Source organism: Bombus vancouverensis, chromosome 7 (genome assembly GCF_051014615.1).
Source record: "Bombus vancouverensis nearcticus chromosome 7, iyBomVanc1_principal, whole genome shotgun sequence".
Lineage (NCBI taxonomy): Eukaryota > Metazoa > Arthropoda > Insecta > Hymenoptera > Apidae > Bombus > Bombus vancouverensis.
In genome coordinates this window covers 18,514,300-18,541,088 of record NC_134917.1, presented here as the reverse complement: position 1 = coordinate 18,541,088, position 26,789 = coordinate 18,514,300, and the positions used below count along the sequence as shown (strand labels likewise).

At 40.9% G+C, this 26,789-nt stretch overlaps 1 protein-coding gene across 1 annotated transcript; it reads left to right on the top strand.

The window, feature by feature from the left end:
- The first annotated feature begins 2 nt into the window (after window positions 1–2).
- Window positions 3–26,485, top strand: trbl (tribbles pseudokinase 2). The gene is made up of 4 exons (XM_033337050.2): window positions 3–498; window positions 2,672–3,387; window positions 14,334–14,635; window positions 23,476–26,485. The coding sequence occupies exons 2-4, from the start codon at window positions 3,097–3,099 to the stop codon at window positions 23,924–23,926; spliced, it is 1,044 nt and encodes a 347-aa protein (XP_033192941.1). The 5' UTR covers window positions 3–498; window positions 2,672–3,096; the 3' UTR covers window positions 23,927–26,485.
- The last annotated feature ends 304 nt before the right edge of the window (window positions 26,486–26,789 follow it).

Sequence of the window (26,789 nt, the reverse complement as noted above, 5' to 3'; positions counted from 1 at the left end):
CGTTTGCTGCACAATGGCGCGATTGGTTTGTGATTGTTCGCCCTGCTGCCGCCGTCGTTTCTGAGCGGAGGGCCGGCCCAAAACGTTGGACCGTCCGTTGCGCGGGATATAAATCTTTTACCGCACAGTCTCCCTCGTTCGTAACCGCTCAGCTCTCCACGTTTCTTCGTTTCTCTCGAATTATTCGGTTCTCGTAGTCTGTCCGACGAAAGAGAAACGGTAACAACGACGGCTGGTCCGAACACGAATCCCGAGAACCGCGAATAGAAGAAAGACCACCACGACCGACCGTCATCCAGGAAGAAGGCCAGGTTTTATCCAACGCGCGCGCTATTCGAAAAACCAATACGCCCGATAAAAGTCTCGGGGAGTTCGCTTTTCGAGCAGACGGCGGTTATCAACAACGTCTTTGGGGGAAACTCGGATTACATCTGACCGTTTCTCCACCCCAGCCTCCCGTTCAGGAACGCACGGCGACAACAGGAAGAACATACAAAGGTAATCCATGTGTTCACCTTGCTGTCGTAGACCAGGATAAATATATTTAGAAGAAAAAGGAATAACATCGAGAAGTGTGTGTGCGCGCGTACACGTATTTAGCGTATCAGCCTCACGCGAGTACAGTGCAAAGTGCAGTGATTATTACCGACGCGTACCGGATCGATGTCAGCCTCTTCGTTGTATCGTATATTTACTTTGGTGCGCTTGCCCTGATATACATATATATACCAGTGTGTAATCCTTGCTAGCTTTCCTATCGAGACGTTTATTTGTCAGAATTTAACGATTTCACAACAACCAATGGATTAGACAATGGAAACTCGCGGCTAGCATACTGTTGGGCGCCAGTAAACTGTACAAACGTTTTCGTCTAGTATTTCGATACGATGTTTGAATAAATTTTCGCCGCTTAACCCCAGAGATCTTCGCCACGTCTAATTTACCGTCGTTGTCTACTTTCTTTCTTATTCGTATAGGAAATCGTTTAAACGCCGGTACGACCCACCGACTGCGTGAGCAGACGTATTAGGCAATTTATTTCGCGGTATTGCGTCACGTTCTCGCGCGCTATTAATGCAACCGGTGCTAGCAGTATCGTCGTGACAACTGTGGAACTCCGCCATTTTGACCTTACCGAAGGATATCTGCTATCTACTCGGTGGTAGTATGCGTGCGAACAACATACATATACATGCGTTTCGACACGCGCTACCGTATGGACGCAATCCTTTACTAATTCCGAGCTCGCTATTTCGTCAGATCCTCGTTCATTCAATAAACATGGACATAGGGGACGCTTACGCGAGTTCCAGCACGGGGCTCCCGTACCAATCGTTACGCCGTTGATCTTACCAAACGTTCCAAACGTTCGAGTAATTCGAGACAAAAAGCACGTCTCGATAAATCGTCGAGCAGAAATGACGGATTAGGATCAAGATTATCTTCCATGGAGAGAACCAGGGGACGTGTTGTGGACTCTCTCGCACACATTTTCCTGATCTTTGGAACGGGTAGTAGAAGCTTTGCGCAAGTGCGTTGATATCGTAATGGCGCGATTTCGCGAATATCGATAGTCGACATCCGTACAAACGATATCGAACAAAATCGAACGATCGAGTAAGCTCTGATCTTGATTATCTGCGATTATCCGCCGGTCTATCTTTTCCCTATTTCGAGATTAACCTTTTGATTTTGCATCATTGGGAAACATCGGTAAGCAGAAATTAAAATGAGAAGGAGCGGTAACCTATAATTTTTGCATACCTTTATACTCGTACGATTTACATACATATACGAAGCGTATCTTACGTTGCATACAGCCAAGGACGCCAAATTTACATATCGTTGAATCACAACAATTGTAGTTGGAAAACCGATCTTCGCGAGCAGATGGATGCTTCTTGAAATTACAATAGAGCTTGCGAAAAGGCGTTTTACAATTATTTTGCAATCTTTTGCAATCAAATTTTATGAATATTTTCGAAATATCGTATGCCGAGGAGATGTCATAACCGAAGTTATGGCACCAAAGGCAAAAGCAAGTTAACAAGACGGAAAATGAACGCGAAATCCAGATATTATGTATCGAAATAATACGCGTGTACGTACCTGAAACGAAATAATATGACAAATGGTAAATAAAGGTGTAAATAAAGGAGAAGGGAATCGATAAAAATTCGTTGTATCGTTAGCAGCGTTAATAATTCTGTCGAGATTTTCTTGCATCACATTTTATAATTTTTCTGCCAGTTGGCTTCTTTGGCTGGCTAGAACGTTACAGCGCAACGACCGCCTTACAGCGATATCCCTGACCTTACAATATCCCCTTCTCTATAGAAATTGCGCACAAGGCAGGACGAGTGTCGAAACACGATCTTTTGAAATTGTCCGTGAATCACATAGAGGATAAACGGAACCCCTGTCGTTCAATCCCTATTACGAATGTCAATAATTATTCGATTCAACGAGTTTACAGCGTTTTAATTTATACGAAAGCGACAAACGGTTTTCTGCCATTTGTACAACTTTAAAGAGATTATCGTTAGTAGGTGCGGAGAATCGATGAAATCGATGATTTATAGCGGTACAGATTCTTATAGCATACTATACCATGTTTGAACGGGAAATAGTGCATCGTGTGAAAACTCGTTTTTATTCTTATCTGTTACAGAGCTTTCCCGTAAAGTGACCGATTGTCACCCACGAAGATCTCCGTCCAAGGACCCAACGGTAGCACGAAGCAACGCTGCGTGGGCCTAAGCACAAGTGATATTCTTATCTAATAATTAATACGTAGCTATATACGCGTTTATACCGATCAAGCCTAGAAACGTTCAAATCGGCTCGTTACAATCGACGATACAATCGTCGCAGCTACCGCGTTCGGTAATCTTGTGAAGTGTGTTCAAAAAGCTTATCCGCTTTAACGGTTTATTGACAATAATTACGAATAATCATAAAAATCGATCGAACTTTTAAACACGGACGCGTGTTTCGTTTACATTAAAACGTACTATTTCGAAGGGAAGAAGACAAGGAAAAAGGAGGTGGTAGTGTCGCGAGTGTAAAACAGTGCGTGTGTGAAAACGGCACAATATGAGAGTGACAGCCGCTGTTAGACAGCATTCTCTTCATCTACAAGTGGCTCGTACCAACAATGGCAAGTTCCTGGTCTGTCCGAACAATAGTCAGGACATCGGTCAACAACCGACAAACGACGAGACAAACTCGGTGCCAGCGGTTGTCTTTCCTAGTTACGAACCGGTGCCTACCGATCATCATGGACCTACCATACTCGGTGATCGGTATTTGCTTCTTGGACCGGCCGAGGGCAGCGCTCTATACCGATGCGTCGATGTACACACTGGTCAACAGCTCGTCGCAAAGGTGAGCATTCGACGACGATCTTTCGTTCCTTTCCTTCGTGTTTGTGTAAACGCGTTTGATAAATATCCGGCTTTTCATTCTTCTACCATTTGCATGCGCGTGACGCGTTGTACAGTTGATAGTGGCGTAAGTTTTAAGCTACCTCGAATAATCGATCGTTACGCTAGTGTTTTGATTACGTAAGGTAGAAATGTAACGACAATTCGATTTTCCAACCCCGTTGATCCGTATTATTCTTATATACATAGGTATATAAATTGCAATTAAACGTCGCTGTTTAATTTTATCGAGAATATGGTCGTCGATGTTTTTCAGCGGATCATTCGGATTTTAAATGTTTTTATCGAGATACACCGAAAGGAGAGTTAAATCGGCGAAGGGGTTAATTCACGGAAAACGTGATTCGCTTAATATAATATGTACCATTAAAACACACGTTACGCGTTAAAGGTTGATGTAATCTTTCTCGCTATGACTTTTACAAAATAACTGCAACCAATTAAGATTAAAAGATGTCGATATACGTCAATGATGAAATTTACTTTTTATGGATATTTCGAATAAAATATTTAAAGATGGATGCATTGTTTTTCGGAATATCTTGCTACGTTATTCAAATACGGGTATCGTTCAAACTCTACAAATTGTATACATTAATCTTAATATTTCACAATTATTCTAAAAGAGAGATTTATTCGCGTGCGTACTGTATTCGTGAATCGTCTGAATGCAGACTGAACGAAAGGCGACTGAACCGATCCGATGTTACTGGAATGCAACGCTTGTTAATTTCCATTTCGGACGACAATAACGTTCGCGGAAATAATAAGTTACATTTGCCATTCAAAGTATCGTCGAAGTACGTATTTTGGCCGTCTCTGATAAAACGGTCAATCGGTCATTGTCGCGTACGCAATTTTTAGTGGCCGATCATCAATTATTTCGATAAAGTACCGTCAATGATTACAACTTTTACGTGTTTTCATCGAACCATCGTCCCCTACATACGTACGTATTTACCGACGATTTACTCTTAGAAAAGTAGATACATTCTTAGAGTTATCTACAGTACGTTGCGCGAAGGCAGTAACGTAATACAAAACGATAGAAATATCAAAGATTTGCAGATTTGCTTCTTTTATCTGCATCGTTGCAACGTACAAAATGAAATTGTAGGAATGACAAGAGCGAACGTGTCTTGAAAATTGCCAATGCTGTATCATTTTGGACAAAATTAATAGAACTTGTTGCGCACGAAGTTTGGGTATAAATAATTTTATTTTTATATTTTTTAAAACGTTTTCTATTTCGCCTTTCTCGGTCGTACAGATTTATAAGTTTACAAGTGGTATTTCCACGAAAAGCAAAGTACAGCTAAAAAGCTTCATTTTAAAGACGTACGACTCGTATCGTAAACGCAAAAAGCGCGTGTTAAAATGTGCATAAATTAAAATACGCATCTACTTGGATATACGCGAATCAGAAAGCACGAATATACGATGTATTTTATATCGATTTCTATCGGGTACTATGGTTTACTGGAAAATTTACTGGAAAATCGGCTATCTTTGATCGTAAAAGGACAAACGAACGAACGTAATCCAACGAAATATCGACTTAATTTTTAAAACATCGTGCTTTGACGAATAAGATCGTGTTCCCACCTGTTAGTAACGCGAGTGATTACGCGTCTCTGACAACGACATTATCGTTATATCCCATACTTATATCATAGGCGTCGATAGTGTTAAGTTTAAGTATCCCATATTCGCGTTTTTTAGCTTTTAAACAACGAATTACGCCTTGGGATTTGGAAGATGAAATAGATTAATCGTAAGCGTTCGAACGAAATATCGCACGTAGCGGGAGATAACGGAATTTCACTTTCACAGAAATTATCTCGCGGCGTATCGTCTCGTCTTTCGAAAGGGTTAGAAGTCGGTAAGTTGGTTAAAATTTATAGCGAATATTAATTCATCTTGTTAAACGGTCGATAGACTGGTCGATATTCGTCGCTTACCTTGTGACAAATTGCTGATAAATCGGAAAAAATGCAAGTCGAAAATGATATTCTCGGTAATAATCGTAAAATCGGTGTGCGAATGTACAGAAACTGGCGTCGAGCGCGATGTTTCTCGTACAATTTGCCTGACGAAGAGAAACACGCGTTGGCCGTTTATCCTTGATAGGGCAAACGCGCATCCTGCCTGCAGGATGTGTGTGGCGTCGCGTAAGACTCGAAGGCAGGTGTGCAACAACGTGCGAACATAGGTCCAGTAAAACGTTACGCGATGTATCGATGAAAATCGCCTTTCTAAACCGTGGCTTAGGGGCGTATTTGCTTGAGATTTAGGCCGATCGGGAATGGTCGACGCGTTATCGGTCAATGCCACCGCGTCGTGGTCTGCCATGTATGCCGTGTAAGATGGCCGTTTCATTCTTCTTTACGAGAATACACGTGTCGACGATTCTTATTTGCGTATCGTCGATCAAAGAGGAAACTTTGGTCGCTTTAAAACGTTCGTCGTGGAAAAGATTCGATTTGAATATCCGTTTCTCGAGTATTCGTTCCACGAGCAGTTTACTAAGTGTAATCGACGAAACATCGAACTCGATTTTCCTAGAAAATACATACATACATACATACATACATACATACATACATACTTGGACACTGAGTGGATATCGAGTGGTCGACGAGCATCGAGTACGAGATCGATTAATCTCTAGCTTCCTGGAACGATTATCATATTTCGTGCGAACCCGGTAGGTATTCCAATCGTACTTGTAATAGGAGTAAGATTCGGAAGGAACGTTTCGTCGGGAACAGTTACCTCGAACTAGATCGTCTACCAAATGGACGTTTACTTTTAGGAATAAACGGAAGTTATCCGTCGGGATCGAGGATGCTATCGAGCAGCAGTTTGTTTTGAAAATGCCGTGGAATAGTTAATCTTCTAACGCATTTATTTTTACCATAAACACGATATATTATTCTCTGTGTTCGCTAAGCCGATTCTCGATGCCTCGGCTTTTCCGATTTGTCGAAAATGATCCCATGTGCATCTTATAGTACGTAGACGAACGTTTCTAGTTTCGCGTTTCGATACTTTCAAAAAACGTGCGAATTGAACGAAGTGGAATAGTAAAACCCAGTAGAATAGTATATGTGGAAACGTTTCTTAGAGGGATATATCTAACAGCCGACATGAACGACCTAATAACGCTCTTTCGCGCTTTACTCTACATAGTAAATCCATAATAGGGAACGATCCAGCTAGAAAAAATAGACTAAAGACAACGATACCGGAGAAGTAGAGACAGCAGCCGGTGACAATCGAGAGGCGATATTCGTTGCAAAGAAGTCACGCTTTTTAGAGCGTGTCTGTAGGTACGGTTAGAAGGAAAAGTAGCGGATCCTCCGGGTATATCCGGTGTTTCTTCTCGCGAAACGGCCAACCGTTATTTCTATTGTCATCGGTGCCATAAGAGATTCATCGGTAGGAACGCGTGTGTCACTCTCTGAGAAAAATTGTTCGGTATATTCTTGCGTCAACCTTCACCGCATTTCTCGCAATTAAATCCCATAGTTGTTGCATTTCTAATGAACGTCGCTGTTTTAAGGACGCAGCCGTTGCGATATGTCGCAACGTTTTACCTTCGAACGACGATTATTGTTATCCCAGGCTCGAGACGCACTTGGAATTCCACAGGGATGATCGAAAAGTGCTATCGCCTGATCCTTCCGTTTATCGTAATATCGTAGGATGGTAAAAGCGGAGTCCACGCGCCACAGCTCGTAACTCGTCCACGTCGTTGTTATTATTATTTGCTAAATTATCGCGCAACACGGTCCAAAACATTCCATACGCAACGTCGACTTTTTACTTTGGATTTTCGACTCGACGACAGCCGCTAATAACCCGTATTTACGTTTCAGTATACCGTTTACGGTTAACAGAAAGGAAAAAGGGAAAAGGAAAGAAATTTCTCATCGATTCACCCATTCGTAATCTTTTCCTTTGACACGCAAACGAATATCCCGTTACGAAAGATTAAAAAACAAATTCTTTTCTTTTTTTCTCTCTCTTAACGTCTCGAAAGCTCTCTTGGCTATTGAAACGAGATCAAGATCGATAGGCAAAAATTCGTAGAAACGTTCTCAGCAAACCGTAAACGCAACTTCCTGGTTCGCGATGTCCCTGAAAGAGTATACCGTGTAACATGTACCGGTGATCGTCGAAGCACGCACGATTATTTCTTCTTTACGTAAGTTTCTCCTAGAGACGATCAAACCGTCTATGGAGAAGCGGCTTACGAAAACGATAAATCATCGTTAGCGATTCGGCATGCGTACTCGCATCCTGGATTCGGTCGATCCTTCGAGACTTGGCATCTTAAACGGTTATTTGACTCGTTCGTAATCGCACAATGAGCCTTTTAGGAAATTCCGTAGTCGCTGTATCGACGATATTATATCGTACAACGATTACGGAGCCGTAAAGCGATCGGAATAGACGAAGCTCGAGGCGATCGCGCGTCCGTTTCTCGTCCGTTAAACGGAAAAGAAACCCAAGTAGAGAAAATTTCGTGAAAGGATTTTTATCGTTTCTCCGCTTTGTGCCGCAGTACATGCCGGAGTTATCATGTAAATACGAAGCAAGCAAAATCCATCCCTTTTATAGTCGTACCCGCGGATCGTTCGATAGATTCGCAGTCGAAGGATTAAGAAGAAGCAGCGCGTGTCCAGTTTTTCTGATTTTACGATGGATTTAACGCTTTTTATCGGTGACAACGGGGTTACAAGGTTACGCGCGTGGAATAAGATTAACATTTGCTGCTCTCGGTCAGCATTTTCAATCGACGTAACTTTTCGTTACACGAAGGTTACAGGAAGCACGAGCAAATATAAAAACGTCGATAGTGCACAAATTTAAGAGTACGCGTGAGAAATGCGAAATCTGAATCGAGGACCACTGTTTTCTACGACACGTTGCATCGAAATAAGCGACCGTACGACGGTCGTCGCTTCCGCTATACGTATGAATAAAAGTTGCGAGGTTGTGACGTATAATAACTAGCTACTGTAATTGCGAGTAATTTATTTGAGGTTTTCGTGCGTTTAGTCGCCTACCGCCAATCTTCCGGATAGCGTTGCGCTTGCGAACAGGAACGGTACACGCGTCGTCCAATAATTTCAGTCGAATTATTTATCGTAATAGAAAGTTGTTTCATCGATATGAATGGACGCCTTTCATCCACATTATCCTTCGTACGACCAAATTCTATATTCCGATCTATCTACGCTTAACGGTAGAATACTAAAACGCTAAAAACGCTAGATAGTAAATTGTGTGGTTGTATCGTTTGATACGGTATGACTGTATTATCGTTAAATGTGTAGTCAGTGCTTTAACAGCGCGATAACGTATCGATATCTGCGATCTCGATTCGCATTGTCCAGTCGGTTACAAGAAGGTACGCGTAATATATGTATGTATGTACGTACTTCGTTAAGAGTCACGATCATTCGCTTCATTAGGAATCCACGTGACCAAAGAAACTAGAATTTTCTAGTTGCGTCGCCTGTATCGTTGTATCGATATCAGCTGGCTAAACGATCGCCAGATTATTTTCAGGTTTTTACTTAATTTTCTCTTTTGCTTTTTATTTTGCTTTCCGATCGATGACTCGTAGAACAGCAGATAAATACTAGAAAAACGTATCTGCAGAACCGATCCAAATAATATACACGTACGCGTTATCGCGTATTAAAATACGCACGTAAATGCCTTCGATAGCCACTAAACTACGTATACTAAACTACAACGTAATAGCGAATAGTTTGAAACAACGACAAAACGTTCGCGCTTGTTCCCTGGTATCGTAACCGAGTAGTAGTACCGCTGTGTCTGTCGCTTTGCTCCATCCGCACGTGGAAAGACTTAAAATTTCTCTTTAGTCCGCCAGCTGCGAGCGAACTGTGGCCATAAATAATTCGTAATTTACGAAAGCCCGTTTCTCTTGGTATCGCTCTGCCGACCTTATCTCCTTCTTCCTGATAATAATTGCGATGTTCGACAGACGAAAAGGCGCCACGTGAAACTCTCTGATACGAGAAGAGTGAGAGCGAGAGAGAGAGAGAGCGAGAGAGAGAGAGAGAGAGAGAGAAGGCACAATGCGAGCAGCTGCCACCACGTTTCCATTAACATTTTACAATCATCGTGTTATACAATGCGCCGCTTACATCACTGTGTGCCTGGCGAACAAATACAAGGCTGCACCTTGCCTCACCTCGTCGTTACTTGCTCGTATCACCGAGCACTGCCCGTTATTCATAATCGCTTCTAAAGCCGGGGCCGTTTAATTTAATCGACGATTACATCGGGCCTTGCGTGATATGCTTGCGCAATCGCGACCACCTTCTACCGAACGCGTTCACGAGTCTACCTCGGCATAGAGCTAACCAAGTTTAGGATTATTTCGACTGTTCGATTATTTTACGAAGCTCGCGATCAGCTTCGCGTTCTGGCAAATATTCGCTTTTCTTCTATCTGCGCGTAATACCAACGACGTTCTACCTACGTGGTTGGTTGCGAGAAATAGACGACTCTGGAATTATCGTTAAACTCGTCAAAATTACAAGTTCCAAACTCTTTACTCGTGCAATTCAGTGAGAAGCGTACGAGAGCTTGCGATAAAATTAAAGCAGACTTTTATCGAGATGGGAATGTATACTCGTGCACGCTTGTTCGTTATCGCCGTATCGCATTAAACGTAATTATGTATATGTAGTATGCTCGAAACGCGCGTTGTAGTCCGATATCGTTAATAACGCAACGAAATATCGAGATAATGGATTTTTAATACCGTTCGGTTTCTCCACCGTTTCCGAAAGTATCTAAAGTATCTCGTAATAATATGGCATTCGCGTGGAGAGTACTTTTAGTTTTGCGAACTTCTTTTATTCCAGTTATAATCGTCGTACGATACCGAACGCGTACTTTTATCGATACGCGTATTTGCGAGAACGATTTTAATCGGTACTGTCGATACTTGTAGCAGATGTATTTGTTACGAAGAAAAAAACTTTTACTTTTCTTTTTTCTTCCTAACTAGCTGATACATAATTACGAAATCTCGTAATATACGGAAAATTCCGTAGCCTATAAACGACGTCTTAACAACGATAACTTTCAGAACAAAGACACGCTCGATTAGACAACTTGGTTCGTAGATAAGTTTCAATCCGATACCAGATAAGATCGAATCCAGTTTCAAACTTTAAGACTCTGGTTCAGACACGGCCAGCATCGTGGTAAAAATCTTTAATCGAGTAGATTGAAATTTTCAGATTTTCTGGTCGACTAGGAGAACGGAAGAACCTTGGCCCCCGCCACTCGCTCTTATCCGACTAAATCGATCTGGACGCGTGTTTCTTTAGCGTGCAGTTGTTTGGATAGCTCGTTAGACAGGCGGAATTCCCCGTGGATGCACAGTGGCACGGATCCTTTATACATAGTTAAGAATATGGCCGAAAATACGACGCGTAACGTTTTTATCGATCGAATTATACGAGCGTTACTAAATATAGATTTTCTTTAAACTCTGACTTTTAAACGAAAAATACACGATTAACGCTACAACGACGAGAGAGAGAGTCTTCTACCGTGATGTTACGCGCGTAGTTGGTTGCTAACGTTTGACGGAAACGCGGAATTTACCGATTTTATTCGTCTTCTTCGGCCCTTCGAAAAATTCTTTTCCTTTTCTATCATCGAACATCCTGATTTTGCAAAGTATAAATTTCAACTGCGACCGGCCATGGTCTGCTCGATCGGAAAATCTAAAAATTTGCATCGACTCGAAAATCTAAATTCATCGTTACCCGCTTACTGTACCGGCCGTGTCTGAACCATTCTGAATTCTTTAGTCTAACCAGCTACGATCGAGCTGGCTCATCTTCGCGATACGCTTTCCATAGATAAATCGAATACCCGTAATTTATTCGGCACGTTTATCGCGTGCGAATGATTTCGAGATTTACATTGGCGAAAACTCAACTTAAAATTCAGTTTTTTACCCCCACTGAGCTTGAAAACTCACCACGTGTACGTTAGAATGGTATATTTACACGGCGATTAAGCGGTCGACGTGTCGCAATCGGAGGCACTTGTGCGGCGAATTTTGTAAAGAAAAATCGGCTCTGGTGAGAAGAATTCGTTGGAAATCGTGTGGCAATTGCTTCGTTGGAAGCGCGTTTGGAAACAAAGGATCCGTTCGTTTATTTTTCGAGATTTCGTTGTTTGCTTCAACGATTAAAGGTGTAAAACGCAAAGTAATTTTGCTTCTACCCGAGATCTTCTCGATCGTTGACCCATACGCAACGAAAACCATAGATCGTTCGATGCCAGTGTCTAATAGAAGGCACGCGATGCGATCGAAAGGCAAATTTGAAAGGCCTTGGGAAAAAGCTTATCGCGTTAGAACGAGGACGAAAGAGGGCTAACGCGGTTGATTGCGGCGATAATTTTCCTCTGAAAAAATCGATTAGCGTAAAATAAATTCTGATGTTGTGCTCGTAGAATCGACGAGTATCGACGAGCGTATCGAGTACGAACGTAATCGATTAGTTGGCGCAAAGTAAACGTTTGATCGATAATTTATCGAGGAAATGTCGTTTCGATCGCGTGCGAAACTCGCGCGCTATACGAACTTGGAATATCGTAAAAGTAACGATCGATCGGTATAGCGGACGATTTCGTAAAGAACGCGGTGGTGCCCTTATTAAACTAATGGGACCCAAGTTTCGAAACCGTGTCAGGTTTCGACACGCGAGATGAACGGCCGAACGAACAAAGTTTCCAAAGTAGCCAAGATTTCGTGTGCCCCTTTATCGAGCTGCTCTGTAAAGGCCCGTTGTTAACGTATCACCGTCGTACCCATTTTTCATCTGACCCAAGCGAGACACGCGTTCCTGCGTTTAATTATGTAAAGTCAGTTGCGTTTCTTGCTTAATATTAACGTAGTTTTGTAAGCAAATTCCTATGATTTTGTATATTGCGTGCATATAATAGATTTTATTAATCTTGTTAAACGGAAGCGAGATGGTAAAATAATATTTAAGTGGTTGGAAAACTACCGATACCGTATTTTATTCCGATTTTATTCCGATACGTGTTCAAATCCGATATAAATTTGCTACGTATGAGATTAAGTTTGTTTTAACATGTATGCAAAGCGTAGTACGCTCGGTAGCGTGAGTAAATTATACGGCACAATTTTTACACGAATTATTATAAACAACGAAGAAAGGATTAGATGGCTCGATTAAAAGAAATCGGAACGAACTCGGATTCGATACGAGAGAAGAAGGAGCGTTTCTTGTATTTCTATGTCTCTTGCACGCGACACGCGCATCGTCGCAAACGATTAAAAGATATGGGGCAGAATCTCGTTTCCATCGAATCTTTGCAAAGATAATTACTATCCTGCTAGCTTGTGCACGAAGATAAACTTACGAACTGGTCTCGACCAGTTGTCGTTTCAACGTTGATCGATGAACCGGCAAGTTCGATCTCAATTAGTCCGATTAACCATTGGCAAGAAAAACCCACCGCTGCTTCGGTATCCCGGGTAGCCGGATGCAGTTCCGCTCAGCACCTTGAACGTTGACCATGATCGACTCGAGTCGGACATTCGCGTAAGAACGTGCGATTAAGCGATAATATCGGTATCGAGTTCTTCTCAAAAATTGCTTCCCTTCTTTCCGAGTTATTAATTAAAACGCATCATGGTCGAAAGTATTGGAAATAAAGTTCGATAATGTTCGTAAAGATACGTACATAGGTGTATAGTTTTAAGTTAAGTTAAGTCTAGGTCTAAGTTAAATGTAACGGATAACCATCGACGAGTTTCGATGATCATCGCTGGATCATCGTTAGGGTATCGTAATTACAAAGCATCTTGCGATCGCGCCAGTTCGCGATAAACGAAGATTAAAAGAAACGGCACGACGCGTTTTACGACGCGTATGCGCCGTCCTGACGGATTCAATTTGTCGAAAGATAAATTAAGAAGCTGAAAGTGATAGAGCAGCGGAAACGGATTGTCTAACGATGGAAAAGATGAACACAACGGCAAAGGAAAGGCGAGCATACGCGCGTTAGCAGAGATGTAGTTGGTTCGAGGGATCCGGATATTTGTATTGTCTGCTCGCTGCGGATATCCGTATTAGCCGGCCAATGCTAACGTACAATTATCCAACGCAATGACAGATATCGTGCTCGTTATGGAGAACGTGGCAAAAATTATTCGGTATGTGGATGAAAAATTTGCATATACCGAACCAGTAGGACAGTTCGATACAAAGGACGATCTAGACTCAAATTAATCGTTCGATTTTTATTCTTTCTTTTCCTTTCTCCTTTCTCCTTGCTTTCAAAAGTGATTTCAAAAGTAGAAGGAAGTAATAACGTTTTACGTATTATCGTATTTGTCGATCCGATAAAAATACGTTACTTTTGCCACGTTAAAATACGTTCAAGCACGTTAATTCGAGTCGATCGAAAAGGTATTTTTCCTTCTCTGTAAATTCTTTTCGAGATCTCTCGTTTCCTAAATACGCTTTACTATACGCCGATAAGTACAACGATTAATTCCTCGACGGTACAACGAAAATTCCTCGCGGAAAATTCCTTTACTGCCAGTTTCATAATTAATTTAAGTTCTGCTAAGAGCAGAGTGGTAGGTGTTCGGATAGATTTGAACGATAACGTAATCTTGAGCACGTATTCCGTTGACTAATTCCGTTGTAAAAGCCAAGAGAGCACGAGCGTGAAGCACGAATCGTTTGTCCTTCCTGGAAGATTATTTCCTAATCACCATCGGCAAGCTGTATGGGACGACGAAGGTGTGAGTGACGCAACGATTTTCCTGAATTTCAGGCGTTGACCGTGGGCGACAAAGGTTGCGAGGCACTACTACAGGCGCACCTTCGATTAGAAGGTACCGGAGCGGCGAGCGGTGTTGCAGGCGTGGTGGAAGCACCTGGAGGTCGACGCTACCTCCTGTTGGAGGGCCATCACGGTGACCTGCACGCCTACGTAAGGGCGCGCAGGAGACTGCGGGAACCAGAGGCGAGGCGACTGTTCCGGCAAGCAGCCAGGGCCGTAGCTACGTGCCACGAGTACGGGGTCGTGCTCAGAGATTTAAAACTCAGGAAATTCGTTTTCGCTGACGAAGCAAGGTAAAAACACACGAACGATTTGAAAATAGGTCGAATAATTTGTATCTCGATAATAAAATGGATCGATCGGACACTCTTGGATCGAAAGTCGGACCGTCGCGGTCTTAAGATTAAATTAAGTCGATCTAACGATCTAACCGAAATGCGATAGTTTATTTTCATTATTTTCCGAGATTTCGCGCGTAAGGTACATAGGTTACATAGCTCTTTAACGTGTCTATATACACGTAGGATAAGAATAAGTAATCCAAAGAAAAGCTTGACGACAACTATCCAAACAATAAACGTTCGACATGTCGGTGATATTCTAATAATTATCGTTATACAGCGATTGTAAAGGATTTTATAATGTTACGTAACTACGATGCTTCTAGCGAAATGATATCGCAGAGTGATATTAATTTGTCCGGACCGTCCTGTCTCGAATGTTTCGCTTGATCCGAAATTTGCTACGAACGGATTACACGTGCGCGCGTTAGTGATTCTCGTTACAAATGTGCTATGATATTGATTTAAACGCTGCGATATTACAGTCTGGACAAACTAGCTGTTAATTTGATACGATCGTTAATGATACACGGTATACACGCCTACGTATCGTTCGTGGCATTCTTAGTGCGAGCGAGAGAAGGCGCGTTGCAGAGCCATGGAAAACCAGTTCGTATTCGTTTCATTTCCATATTCGCCTGTAATTCCTCTGCACCATCGGTTACACAGTAGGTATATCTTGGAAAAGAAGTACTTGCACGCCTACATAAATTAATTTCCCCTTCACTGGCCGATACGCGCCAGCACAATACGCAACCCTTGGACGCTTAATGAATTCCGTCCTATTTTCTTGTTTTTATTTCAATCCGATTATTTATTGCGATTGGAAATTCGACAAGTTGTTGTCGCCGCCGCTGCTGCATTCCTAGCGGAGGTTTCGATCGTGTTATAAACGAGACTGCGTCGGATTCTAATAAATACTTTGTACGATTTACATAAAAATGATTTTATTCGTAATACAAGGTTTTGCGACAGACTCCGTATCGCGTACCTTGGAAACACTCTGCAACATCGTTCTTTCGTTCCAACGTAACGATCTTCGTTCAAGCTCGACCGATCGACCAACCAACTGTTATAAAGCTGCTAACGTAGTAGGTTATTTTGACTCGATTCGAACGTGGAAGTAGCCAGTTTTATCCGGCCGTCGTGTTATACAATTGCTGCTAACCTTCCACGATGCGACGTGTCGCCATTGCGTCGTGTCACACGACACCAAACCTTTGGTTAGCGAAGTCTGATTTGCACCGTAGCCTTCTACGTTTCACGTATCGTAACCCTTCCCGCGGAAGGATGCCATCTCGATAACGTACTACACCGTATTGTATATATGCAATTGCACAATATATGCAGAATACATGGAATGAATTTGTGGAACGAACGGATCGCGCCACACCGGACCACGCCATGCCACGCCATGCCACGCCAAGCTATTCGCAAGGCGTGTTACCGCGGCTGAACGTGACTGTTCGCGCGATACCACGCACCTACACGCGAGTGTTCCAACCAAACAAACGATCGAGACATTATATATATATATATATGTTTGTTCCGTGAAATGCGTATAAAATACATTGATTCCTTAAACTTAAACGTTTCTTTATATGGCCTTGAGCGAAATTTCAAGTTCCGCGTGCGCTTTCGTTTCTGTCAATTGCTTTGTTCCGACACGCGAAACACGATTACTTTACCGGCCGACTATCGACCGATTTTACAACTTGGTCGTATCCTGGCCCGTATTTCGTATGCACGTGTTTCCCGCATGTAGTGCATAGCGTATGGAGGCGATAAAGGCCGAGAGAAGGAGAAAGCCACCGGTGCCGCGTGTTGTGCGCGTTGTTGGTTCAGCGTTGGCCAATCGCGCGTTGCGCTCGCATTCCTGTCGCTCGGTGAGCTGCTCCCTCGCGTAAAATAAGCAGAGAAGCGAGAAGGAAAGAGCGGCGAGGCAGCGGGTTGCATGTCGCGAGTAAAGAGGAAGGGCCGATGCGATCATAGTGGGGAATAGAGGGGAGGGCACGGAGGGAATGTGTCGTAAGCCAGAAAAGCATATTGGTTTATCGACTGGGGAGATTTTGAAACGCTGGTATAATTAGGAAACGCGTGGTTCGTTCCACCTGCCAGAAACTCGGCGACGCGACGCGGCATCCAGAACTATAACAGTGTACGATGCGTCTTCCTGCGCGCATAATTGCATTTCCACCGTGTAGATACGTTAACCCCGGACGCGATAAATTTTCCGACACTTGAAATTACCGCGCGACGTGTGAATTTTTCCTTTTTGTGCTTGGATCGTTGGAACGGTGTGTAATTTGAGAAAGTCGAGCAAAGATACTTTGAAATATCAAGATTTCAGATTCGAACGATAACGATGTTCGTGTTACTTGATGCAACGTGAGACGGGTAGATGAAAATTTTCGATTTTTCTACTTTTACGATTATGAAATTATTCTAACGAAATCGTCGAGGCGATGAAAATCATACCGAACTCGCGACTGTATTTGGATGATTTTCAAGTTGCAAAACTAAGACGCGCATCGTGAAACAGCTGTGCAGTTCCTTCTTCGCTCTCTTGTCTCCGACCAGCTTGAAAACCGAGCAAAAACAAAAAAAATAGCAACGAAGAATCCGTACCTGGATCAACGAACAACAAGTGGACATTTCTGTACACAGTCGGCTATATAGGTTCAAATTTCAACGGAGAAGTTCTTTAGAAATAAATATAATTGCGATTAAAAAATGATAAAATGTATACAGTAGGTATAATTCTAAGTCTTCTTGTTTTCTGATATTACGAACCCGTTTCTTATCGAGTTAATCGATATCTCGTTTAACTCTCCGTAAAGTAGTAAAAGATATAAAATTAGGTATAGCAATTGTCACGATTGATAAGCGTATTGTATATGCAGAAACGAAACAACGATATACTGCTATAGCAAGAAATTGGAAAAGTGTGTTATCCCGTCGAGTTTAAAGCGCTTTCGAGGTGAACGCTTCCGGTAATGGAATGGATTTACAAAGGAGTGTCGTTAAAAATGCATTTCCGATAGATATGCATCGGTTTCGTGTCAGTCGTTTTGTTACAAATATAATCACGATGGTTGCAGTGCGCAATACCGATACGTAACGACTATCCTTGTATCTTGCTGCAATCACGCTTATGCAAATATCCTTGTGTTTCCTTTCGTCTCGCATTTGCATCACCTTTTTCCTCGCAGTATCGAAAATTCGTTGCATATTTTCTTTATCCGATAAAGTTGTTGGCAAAAGAGGAAACACGTGAATCGTGTGTATCGTTTCTCGGTCCAGGGACCGCTGAAAATAAGCGGCGTCGTTTAAGTAAATTCGTTGGCAAGGCGCTGTAATAACGATAAAGAGAAAACGAGTATGTCCGATGTCAACAAATTTCTAACGATGAAACAGCTTTATAAATGAGTTTATAATGAGATACTCGGTCGTTTCCCGTACTCGTCCGATGTTCGAAGGAAAGCCAACAACGAACGTACTTACACGTTGGCTTTCGAACGTTCCATCGCGCATTCATAGCTATCGCCATGCGCGTGTGCGACACAACGCCGGCAACTTGGATCGTTCGAGCCAAGCGGATACGCGTCGATAATCCTTACAAGTTGAGATCTTTGTTGGTCGAATAAGTATCGACGCGATATGTATATCGATGCTAGTCGACGTGCGACGCCCTCGCGTCTAATTCCGGTGTACAACGTCGTACACCGTCGTACGAAAGTCATCGACGTGCAAAGTTCTTCGCCGTCTCTTTCTCTTTCTCTCGTTCGAGCTTTTTCTTCGGTTGCCTTTCGGACAAACCGGACGAAGGCCAACCAGAAATTCATTTCCACGAGAATTCTTAACGCTTGCGTCGTTCCTTCTTCCGTCTCTCCAACTAGCAAGAACCGATCGATCGATCGAATCCACCATTTCCCGGATATGCCTTTTTACGGAGTTCGAGTGTCTCGGCGAACTAGCCGATGATACGAAACAGATGCATACGTCAGCGAACGTTAGGAGGAACCTTCCTCCTTCCTTCGGTTTCCTTCGGACGCAAGTCTCTCGAGCTTGTTTGCGCGTTTACCGTATCGATGGACGCATTAATGAAATCCGATTTTGATCGATCCGATACAGCATATATATATATATTTCTTCTTAAATTCGATCGTATTACCAGATTGGAAAACTATCGTCGAATTATCAAGATACGAGATTATTATATTCGGAAAATCGAGAAATAGTTAGATGGAAATATACGACGAACAAAGTACGTACATCAAGGGAGAAACGTACAAACGCGATACGAAAGATTCGTAATATTTAATCCGTTAAAAATCATTTTTGTAGGAAATAAATTTTTATAGTACGCGATTATCGTAACCAAACGGAATTAAAATAAATTTATCGTTATAGCTAATACATTGCGATTAAAGTGCTTGTCAATTTTTACGCTTTCTATTAAATTTAACGGGAATTTTTTTTATAAAATATGCAATTTCAATTTTTTAACATATTCGCGACTTGCGTTGCAAGAACCGAACGTAAGATATTTTATCGATGCCTTTGTTCTTTTATCGTTTCTGTCGAATCGGTGTGAAATTTAAATTCATATTTAAAAAGCTGTTTTAATATCGCAACATCGGGGTATAGTGTATCTAATGAAAAGAATAAATTACGAATATGCTACGCTAGTGAGAAAATAATTGTTCGAGTTTTATAACTCGATAACACTACCTCTCGCACGTGCTAGAAAATTACTCGGAACAAAGCGACCGATTCGTCTCAACGTTTACACAACTCTCTTCAAACGTCAGCGGTTTATATTTTCAGTTGTATTTCATAAAGTCAGTTATGTTTCAATGTTTTCGACGGATGTAAAGTTAAATTACGTTTCTTCTAAATTTAATTCAAGAATTCCTAACAAAAAAGGATTTTGTATCGATCCTTTTATCCTTACAGCGATCTTTGCCATCTCTATTCGTTATTATTTTATACGATTGGTATACAGCTTTTTCGTTTTGTCTGTTATTTGTCTGTTATTTGTCTGTTGTCGAATTTGTCTGTTATGGAAGGTTATGGAAAAGCATTTAAAGAGCACGCGAGACAAGACGATCCTTGTTCCTCGTTTTCACATGCAAGATTATACGCAAAGTTTCGAGTAATTTTTTTTTTGTCACAGCCTGTATAGACCAGTAAGGACGAAACGCGTGTTTCTCAAGCACGCTATCGTAGAGTAAACGAATCTCCGGAGGAAATCGCTACGGTAGAATTTACGGTGTGCGCGACACGGGGTTCTTGAACCCAGCAGCCTGTCGTAGGAGTCGTCGTCGTCGTCGTCGTCGTCGTCGTCGTCGTCGTCGTCGTCGTCGTCGTCGTCGTCGTCGTTTGCTTACTTACGAGTGAAAGTTTGCGAAGAAAGCTACGCGGCGCGGCGGCCTATCCTGGCCGCGTCCAAAGCGGAGAACACGCGCGGCGATCGAAGCGGGCGACACGGAGTTCCTTGCAGGAAACGACACGCGAGGCCGTTGACACTCGCTCGGATTTTCAAGATCGTGCCAGACACTCTCTCTCTCTCTTCCTTCTTTCCTCGCTTCTCTCTTCTCCCTCCGAGGCAAATCGAGACGAGAGATGATTCGAGACGAAAGTGTGCCGACCCTACGCTAAACCATACGTAACTACCGAATTGGATTTCGACATTTTATTTCAAAGATGCTACTACAAATAGCTTAACGGGTATAGCCGTCCATCCGAATCGACTAATCCTTCTAGCGCGATAAAATAAAACGCCGGCTCTGAGATGTAGGTGTTCGAACGCTCGATCCGGTACTGGGAGAACTTGCGCAACGTAAAGTTTGAATTTTAAGATTAGGATGCGTTCGATAGTTGTCTCGTAGAGGTTATCAAAATTTGAATATGCTAACAGAAATGGGGGAAACAAGATTCTTATTTTCATAGAAGGCGGTGTAAGAGATGCGTTGGGAAGTTGGTCAGGAAATCTAAAGTACTTACAAATACAAGAAATTTGATATATATGATAAAATCGTAAACTCGATACAACGTAAAGTGAGTTTTAATTAACTGTGTAATTCGTTGCATTTACAGTTTCGTATAAATAAAATAATTACCGCGATACTTTGTATCGGCGAATTGAAAAATCGGCTTTGTACTCTACCAACTTCGAACGATTACGATTTTGTAAACTGCGTATCTTTTAAGGTGGAAATAATCTAACGAAAGGACGTAAATTGTGAACGAATGAATCGGATTGTCGAAATAAATTTTATTCAAAATGATCTATCAAAACGATTTGCTATTCTAAGAGATAACACTCGCGGAGAATTTTATTAGATTATATGAATTAGGTGGTATTTAATTGCCTTTTGAAACATCGTGTGGCATCGATTACGGTTTTTGTTCTCCACGCGTGTGCACTTCCCAAACGATTACGACATTACATATCGACCAAATATCTCGGCCAATACGAGAACGAGCATCAAGAGCTTAAAGTTGCTCAAGACTCGAGAATATTACGTACACGCACTCTGGCCAATCTGTGTTAAATGTATTCTAAGAACGTTACTGTTGGCAATAATTTGACTCCAAATTCCCTCCGCTTTGCAGCTTGGTATTACAACGACGTTTCGTTCGAATCAAGATATCGTTCACACGATATTATAGTCGGCACTGTATGTTGATATTATTTGAAATTTAAAACTATTTTTTTTTTTTTTTTTAATAATTTGCAAACGACGAGATTTGTTGAGAAAAGAAGGATCTGACGAAACAACTGAAATTGCGAAATTTAAATCCCCGAATAAAATAGACGCTTGTTCCGAATACTCGCGAGATTACAAAAATCTTATTACGAACTTTCATTATACAACCGTTCTTTTTAAGCACAAAAATCCATAATCCATATGGCGCAAAACGTTAGTAATCGAGAAAACTCTGGTCGATTAACTTTCTTCCCAGTTAACGTATAAAGTGGAAGAAAAAGATAAATCTTGAGAGAATCATAGCACGGCTTTAAGTACGAAGATCAGTGATAATAGTTGCAGCTGAAAATGAATCATTCCGAAATATCCAGCTTCCTGCCCTTTCTTCGAGCGATGCATCGGACCAATTTAATCCTCTATATTGGGAAAATTTACGGTCGACTGGTGAGTCGAACGCTTTTTTTAAAAGAAGTTTTATAAATAGATACGTTTAAATTCATCGATTCGAGGCAGTAACCTTCTAGTCCTTTCCATATTTTATCGGCGAAAGCAGTACAAGAAACGATTTTTACATAATCGACACTGCTGCGACAATCCGTCGATGGAGTAGAAAAGACGAATACTGGACGATATTTACTCGTCGTTATGCTCGTTGCATATCGATCGGATATCGTAATGAACGCGTGAGAAGGAGCATCGTGAAAAGCTTAAAGTTACTCAAGAGTCGGGAATATTACGTAGACGCGTTCCGCGACTTCCGCGTTGCAGGTTGATCAACTGGCTATACGGTCTCCGGGCGCGCACACTCTCCTTTCTTTCACCAGTGCTTTCGTTCTGCCTCGTTCCACGACGTCTGGCCGTATCGTGCGGTGGATTACGCGACGATGGCTCAATCGCGACGTCCTCCTCACGACGTTGCTAAACTGAAAATACCTCCGTACGTAAAATGTTGCACACGCTCTCGCGGTTGCTTCCACGTCTTCTTGCCACCTTTTTCTTCGCTGTTCCGCGCGATCATCGACTCGGTATAAATTATTCGGACGATGGCGAGCGACGATACGGCGCTCAGAGTTGGACAACGATCTCGGTTTATTCTTCGAGGATGACGCATCCACAGAGGATGTACCTATAAAGAGAATAAAGCGCCATGTTTTTGATGAAACCGAAATAAGAACGTAGAAGCATCGCACTTAATCGTTAAATATGACCGGCTGCGGTCATTTTCACTACTTTCGCTTCTTCTTTTTCTTTTGGTACTCGCTAAGGTTTTTACGACCGGTTGCTTCTCACACTTCCGTTCAAATATTATGCGTACAAATCTCTTTTAACTCGATGCGTACAATTTTTACAAAATTGTAACCCGATCGATCAAATTCTAATTTATGCGATAAAACTTTAATCGATACATAATAAAAAAAAAAAAGAAACAACATTTCGTCCGCACGTTTCGTTAAGATAAATTCCCTTTGCGATTGGAAATTATCTCTTTGTAATTTGATATTGCTTCGTTATGTATAGAACGTCGTCGAGCAAAATACGTTAATTATTTTAATCTTGAAAAATTGTATCTACACAGAATAACTAATTATTCGTTTTTCAAATTTTCATGCTACGTATTATCTAACATTTGCGGCGCGACAGCCGGTCGCTGCATATTATCCGACAGTCGACAGCAATGTAGCGCGAGTTACTTTCATCTCGTACGTATTCGTTGACGTATCAGAATCACTAGCGATAAGTAAATAAACATACACGCTAAACGTTAAAGTCGATGGCAGATATCGAAGAGGATGTATGTATAAACGATCACCTTATATACGGTAGTTTAGGCTTAAATTCCATTAAATTGGACGTAATTGGATTAAATTCGATGTAATTGTCGGAAAACGGATAGCGATTTTATTCGGGGAATGTTGTTGATCCGGTCCAGGAAAAAATTCATCCTCTCTTACTTTCGCTACATCTATCTGGTCTATATATGAAGTGGTTTAGCTGATCGGATATCATAGATGTCGTTTCAAATCTATATAAACTCGGATCGTATACGTACTAACATCTCGATTCTCTGCATTTTAGAACACGACTTCGTCTGGAAAGTCTAGAAGATGCGGTGATCGTCGAAGGTGATGACGACAAGCTGACCGATCGACGGGGTTGTCCGGCATACGTAGCGCCGGAAGTACTACGCTCGGGACGAGCTTATTCCGGGAAGGCAGCCGACATCTGGTCGCTTGGCGTACTCCTGTACACGATGCTGGTCGGTCGTTATCCGTTTAACGACGCCGAGCATGCGTCTTTGTTTGCGAAAATCTCACGTGGCCAGTTCGCGGTACCAGAAGGTCTAAGCCCACGTGCTCGGTGTCTAATCCGCTCGTTGCTGAGAAAGGAACCGTCCGAGAGGCCGTACGCGGAGGACGTGCCGAGACACCCATGGCTCGCGAAACCGTTACGAGTCTGCCTCGCGTCCAGCAGATCTTCTTGTCAGGATCAGATCGTACCAGAGCTACCTAACAATCCTCAAGACTGACTCTTCCGAGAGAAAAAGATATATTCCGCGTGCACTGGACCCAGCTTTCTTCGTTAATCCTCTATTTGGACGGAAATTCTGTACGCAGAGGGCATTTCATCCCAATTTAACATGGCTTTTGTTTCCTACTTTCTGTTTTCTTAGTTTTTATATCTTAATTTTTTATTTTCTATTAAATATGTTGAAGTTAGATATAAACGCTCGGTTACTTTGCACGCAGCATCGAAGAGAAAAACGAGCAAAACAAGACCTACCGTTCCTATTATATATGTAGCAAATATACCGGCAATATAAGACAAATAGCGAGGAGCGAGTAATAAGAAATCAAAAGTTAGTAATTCGATAATTCCTACAAGATTGTACACTATTTATGCGATACGGAATATCTCGTATAGAGACAGGGAAGATAACGGTCGACTAGAAAAACGATATTTAAGAAATGTCTTCCACATAAGGATTAAGCGAAAGTACGAAGTCTGCGTTTTATTATATTTTCTCGGGTTATGCAGTTTAAAAAACCCATGCCCGTTGATACAACCGAGCATTTGTAACTCACTTGTTGCTTTAGTATACAGTGTTAACGCAAATGTTGATAAAATTGCCATGCGTTTTCCCCCTTCTCATATGTGATAAATACGTAATTCTCCTTGGAAGAAATATAGTGCGATCTTAAAATTGTTTACACGTTACGAAAGAAAGAACAACGCGTCTTATCTATGTATGTCTTCTATTAGTTGTAATACAATTAACAATTGATTATTAACAATATAGTACAAAATTTCTTTTGTTCGTAGTAGTTCGACACGCCATCAACATTTTAAGAATCATCAGAAAGTTCGAAAACTAGAGATAAAATACGCGTTGTTTCAACTTTATCACAAAATTCTCACTGAAATACGTAATATACCATCGCTTGCGAATTACAACGGGCATTCCTATATGAAGACCGAATTTTTAAATAATTCTTAAGAGTTCTCTTTACAGACTTGTAACATTGTGTTTTAAACGTTACGGTTTAGATGGAAAGAAAGTTAAATCGGAATTGCTCGTTCTAGGAAAATATATTTATACGAGTATATAAACTTGATAACAAAAAGTTGATCTTTCACCAACTTATGACCACACCATATTTCTTCCATACACGTACATATTTACGTATATTATAGTACTTGCGTGCGTAAGTTACACATAAAAGCCATGTTACAAATGAATACCAAATAAAGGGTTAACCATTAGCTGTCGCATCAAGGGATAGTTCCGATTCCAAATCGTTCGTTCTTTCCTTCCTTTCGCGTTCTTTTCTTTTTTTTTTTTTTTTTTTTCCTTTTTCTTTTCTTCTTTGACATTTTGTGTCGTCGATATAACGAAGGAGGACGGCCTAGAATATACAAGCTGATACATGCATACAACCATTTTGGTTGGGAAATATTAAAAAAGAGGTCTAACGGAATGATCGTTGAGTAAATTTGATTGTTAGCAAAGACTTACGAGTAGTTATTTATTATCTCAATTTAATTTGTCCGTTCTTTCGAAATTCAATATATACCATTAAAAACATTTTATACATTATTAACAAGAAGTATCATTCTTGTATAATTTTCTTTTTTTTAGCTATTTATTTATTTTTTCTTTATATTAAATCCGTAAGTCTTTGTTCATGCACTTTTACACGTATATGCAACCAATTGAAATATTAAAAATCAGTGTATTACGTTCTGTTCGTGCAAAAAATTGAGATATGCGTGCTCCCTGTTGAAACAGAAATATAAGTAAGTACATGTATTTGCCGGCAACATTAAGAAAACAAAGAGCAAATATTAACGATGCAAAATCTACCTGCCTAATGATAAGTTCTAAGTATTGTTTATTCAATTATTTTTTTAGAAATTCATTTTGTTTCGTTATTTCATTCAGCCTGGTTCGGATCTCGTGTAAAAGGGATCCATGTCCATTTCTTTTATCTTATATATAAACAAAATTATATTGAGACGATTCGAAACATGACAGCTTTTGTGTATATGCTGTACGTAAATTTTAAATAGACTTAGAATTTATCGGTGCATAAACGCTAACATCGTTTGTTTTCTATTTCGTATTATCATGTTTTTTCCTCCTTCAAAAAACAATATTCTTGTAAAGCTATATACCATTATAAGAACTCGAACGATTATACGCCCCTAATCCTCGCAGATGGTTTGATTCACAGAAAGTATGAAGAATTATTTCATATCTATACAATTATTCTACAATTATCCTGCGAAAGAAAAGTTAAGTGCAAACCAAGTGTATGTGTCGAACGTTTGTATAAGAGACTTTTTTCCTTTATATTTTATAACGCAGTTTTTTTCGTGCATTGGATACACCCTGTGTTCGCTTTCAGTGCATGATTTCTTCTATCATTTGAGTCAGGGTACAATGGTAAGAGCGTTTCGTTGACGCTAAAACATGTATATAAGTTCAATCCAGTCCATTAAGTCCTACTAAATCCTAATAAATATTCATTAGGAACAATAATAAAGGTTATGTACATAGGCAAATAAATATAGCGTTTATGATAAATCCTTGCTCAACGGTGTATGTTTCTTAAAAAAGATCTTTCCTTAAAACAGATTATATATATATATATTATATTATATTATATTATATTATATATATATATATATATATATAAATGTAATATAATTGTATGCATGTATGTATATACGTGTATACTTTCCTTTAAAGCAACTGAAGTATTAAAAGATGGTCAAATCAAAACGTTGCGAAACTACTAAATTTCTCAAAGTTCTAGAAAATATAGATAGAAAATCATATTTCCATCTAGTTCTAATCTTTTTTACTAAATATTTCATTCAGTAATAAA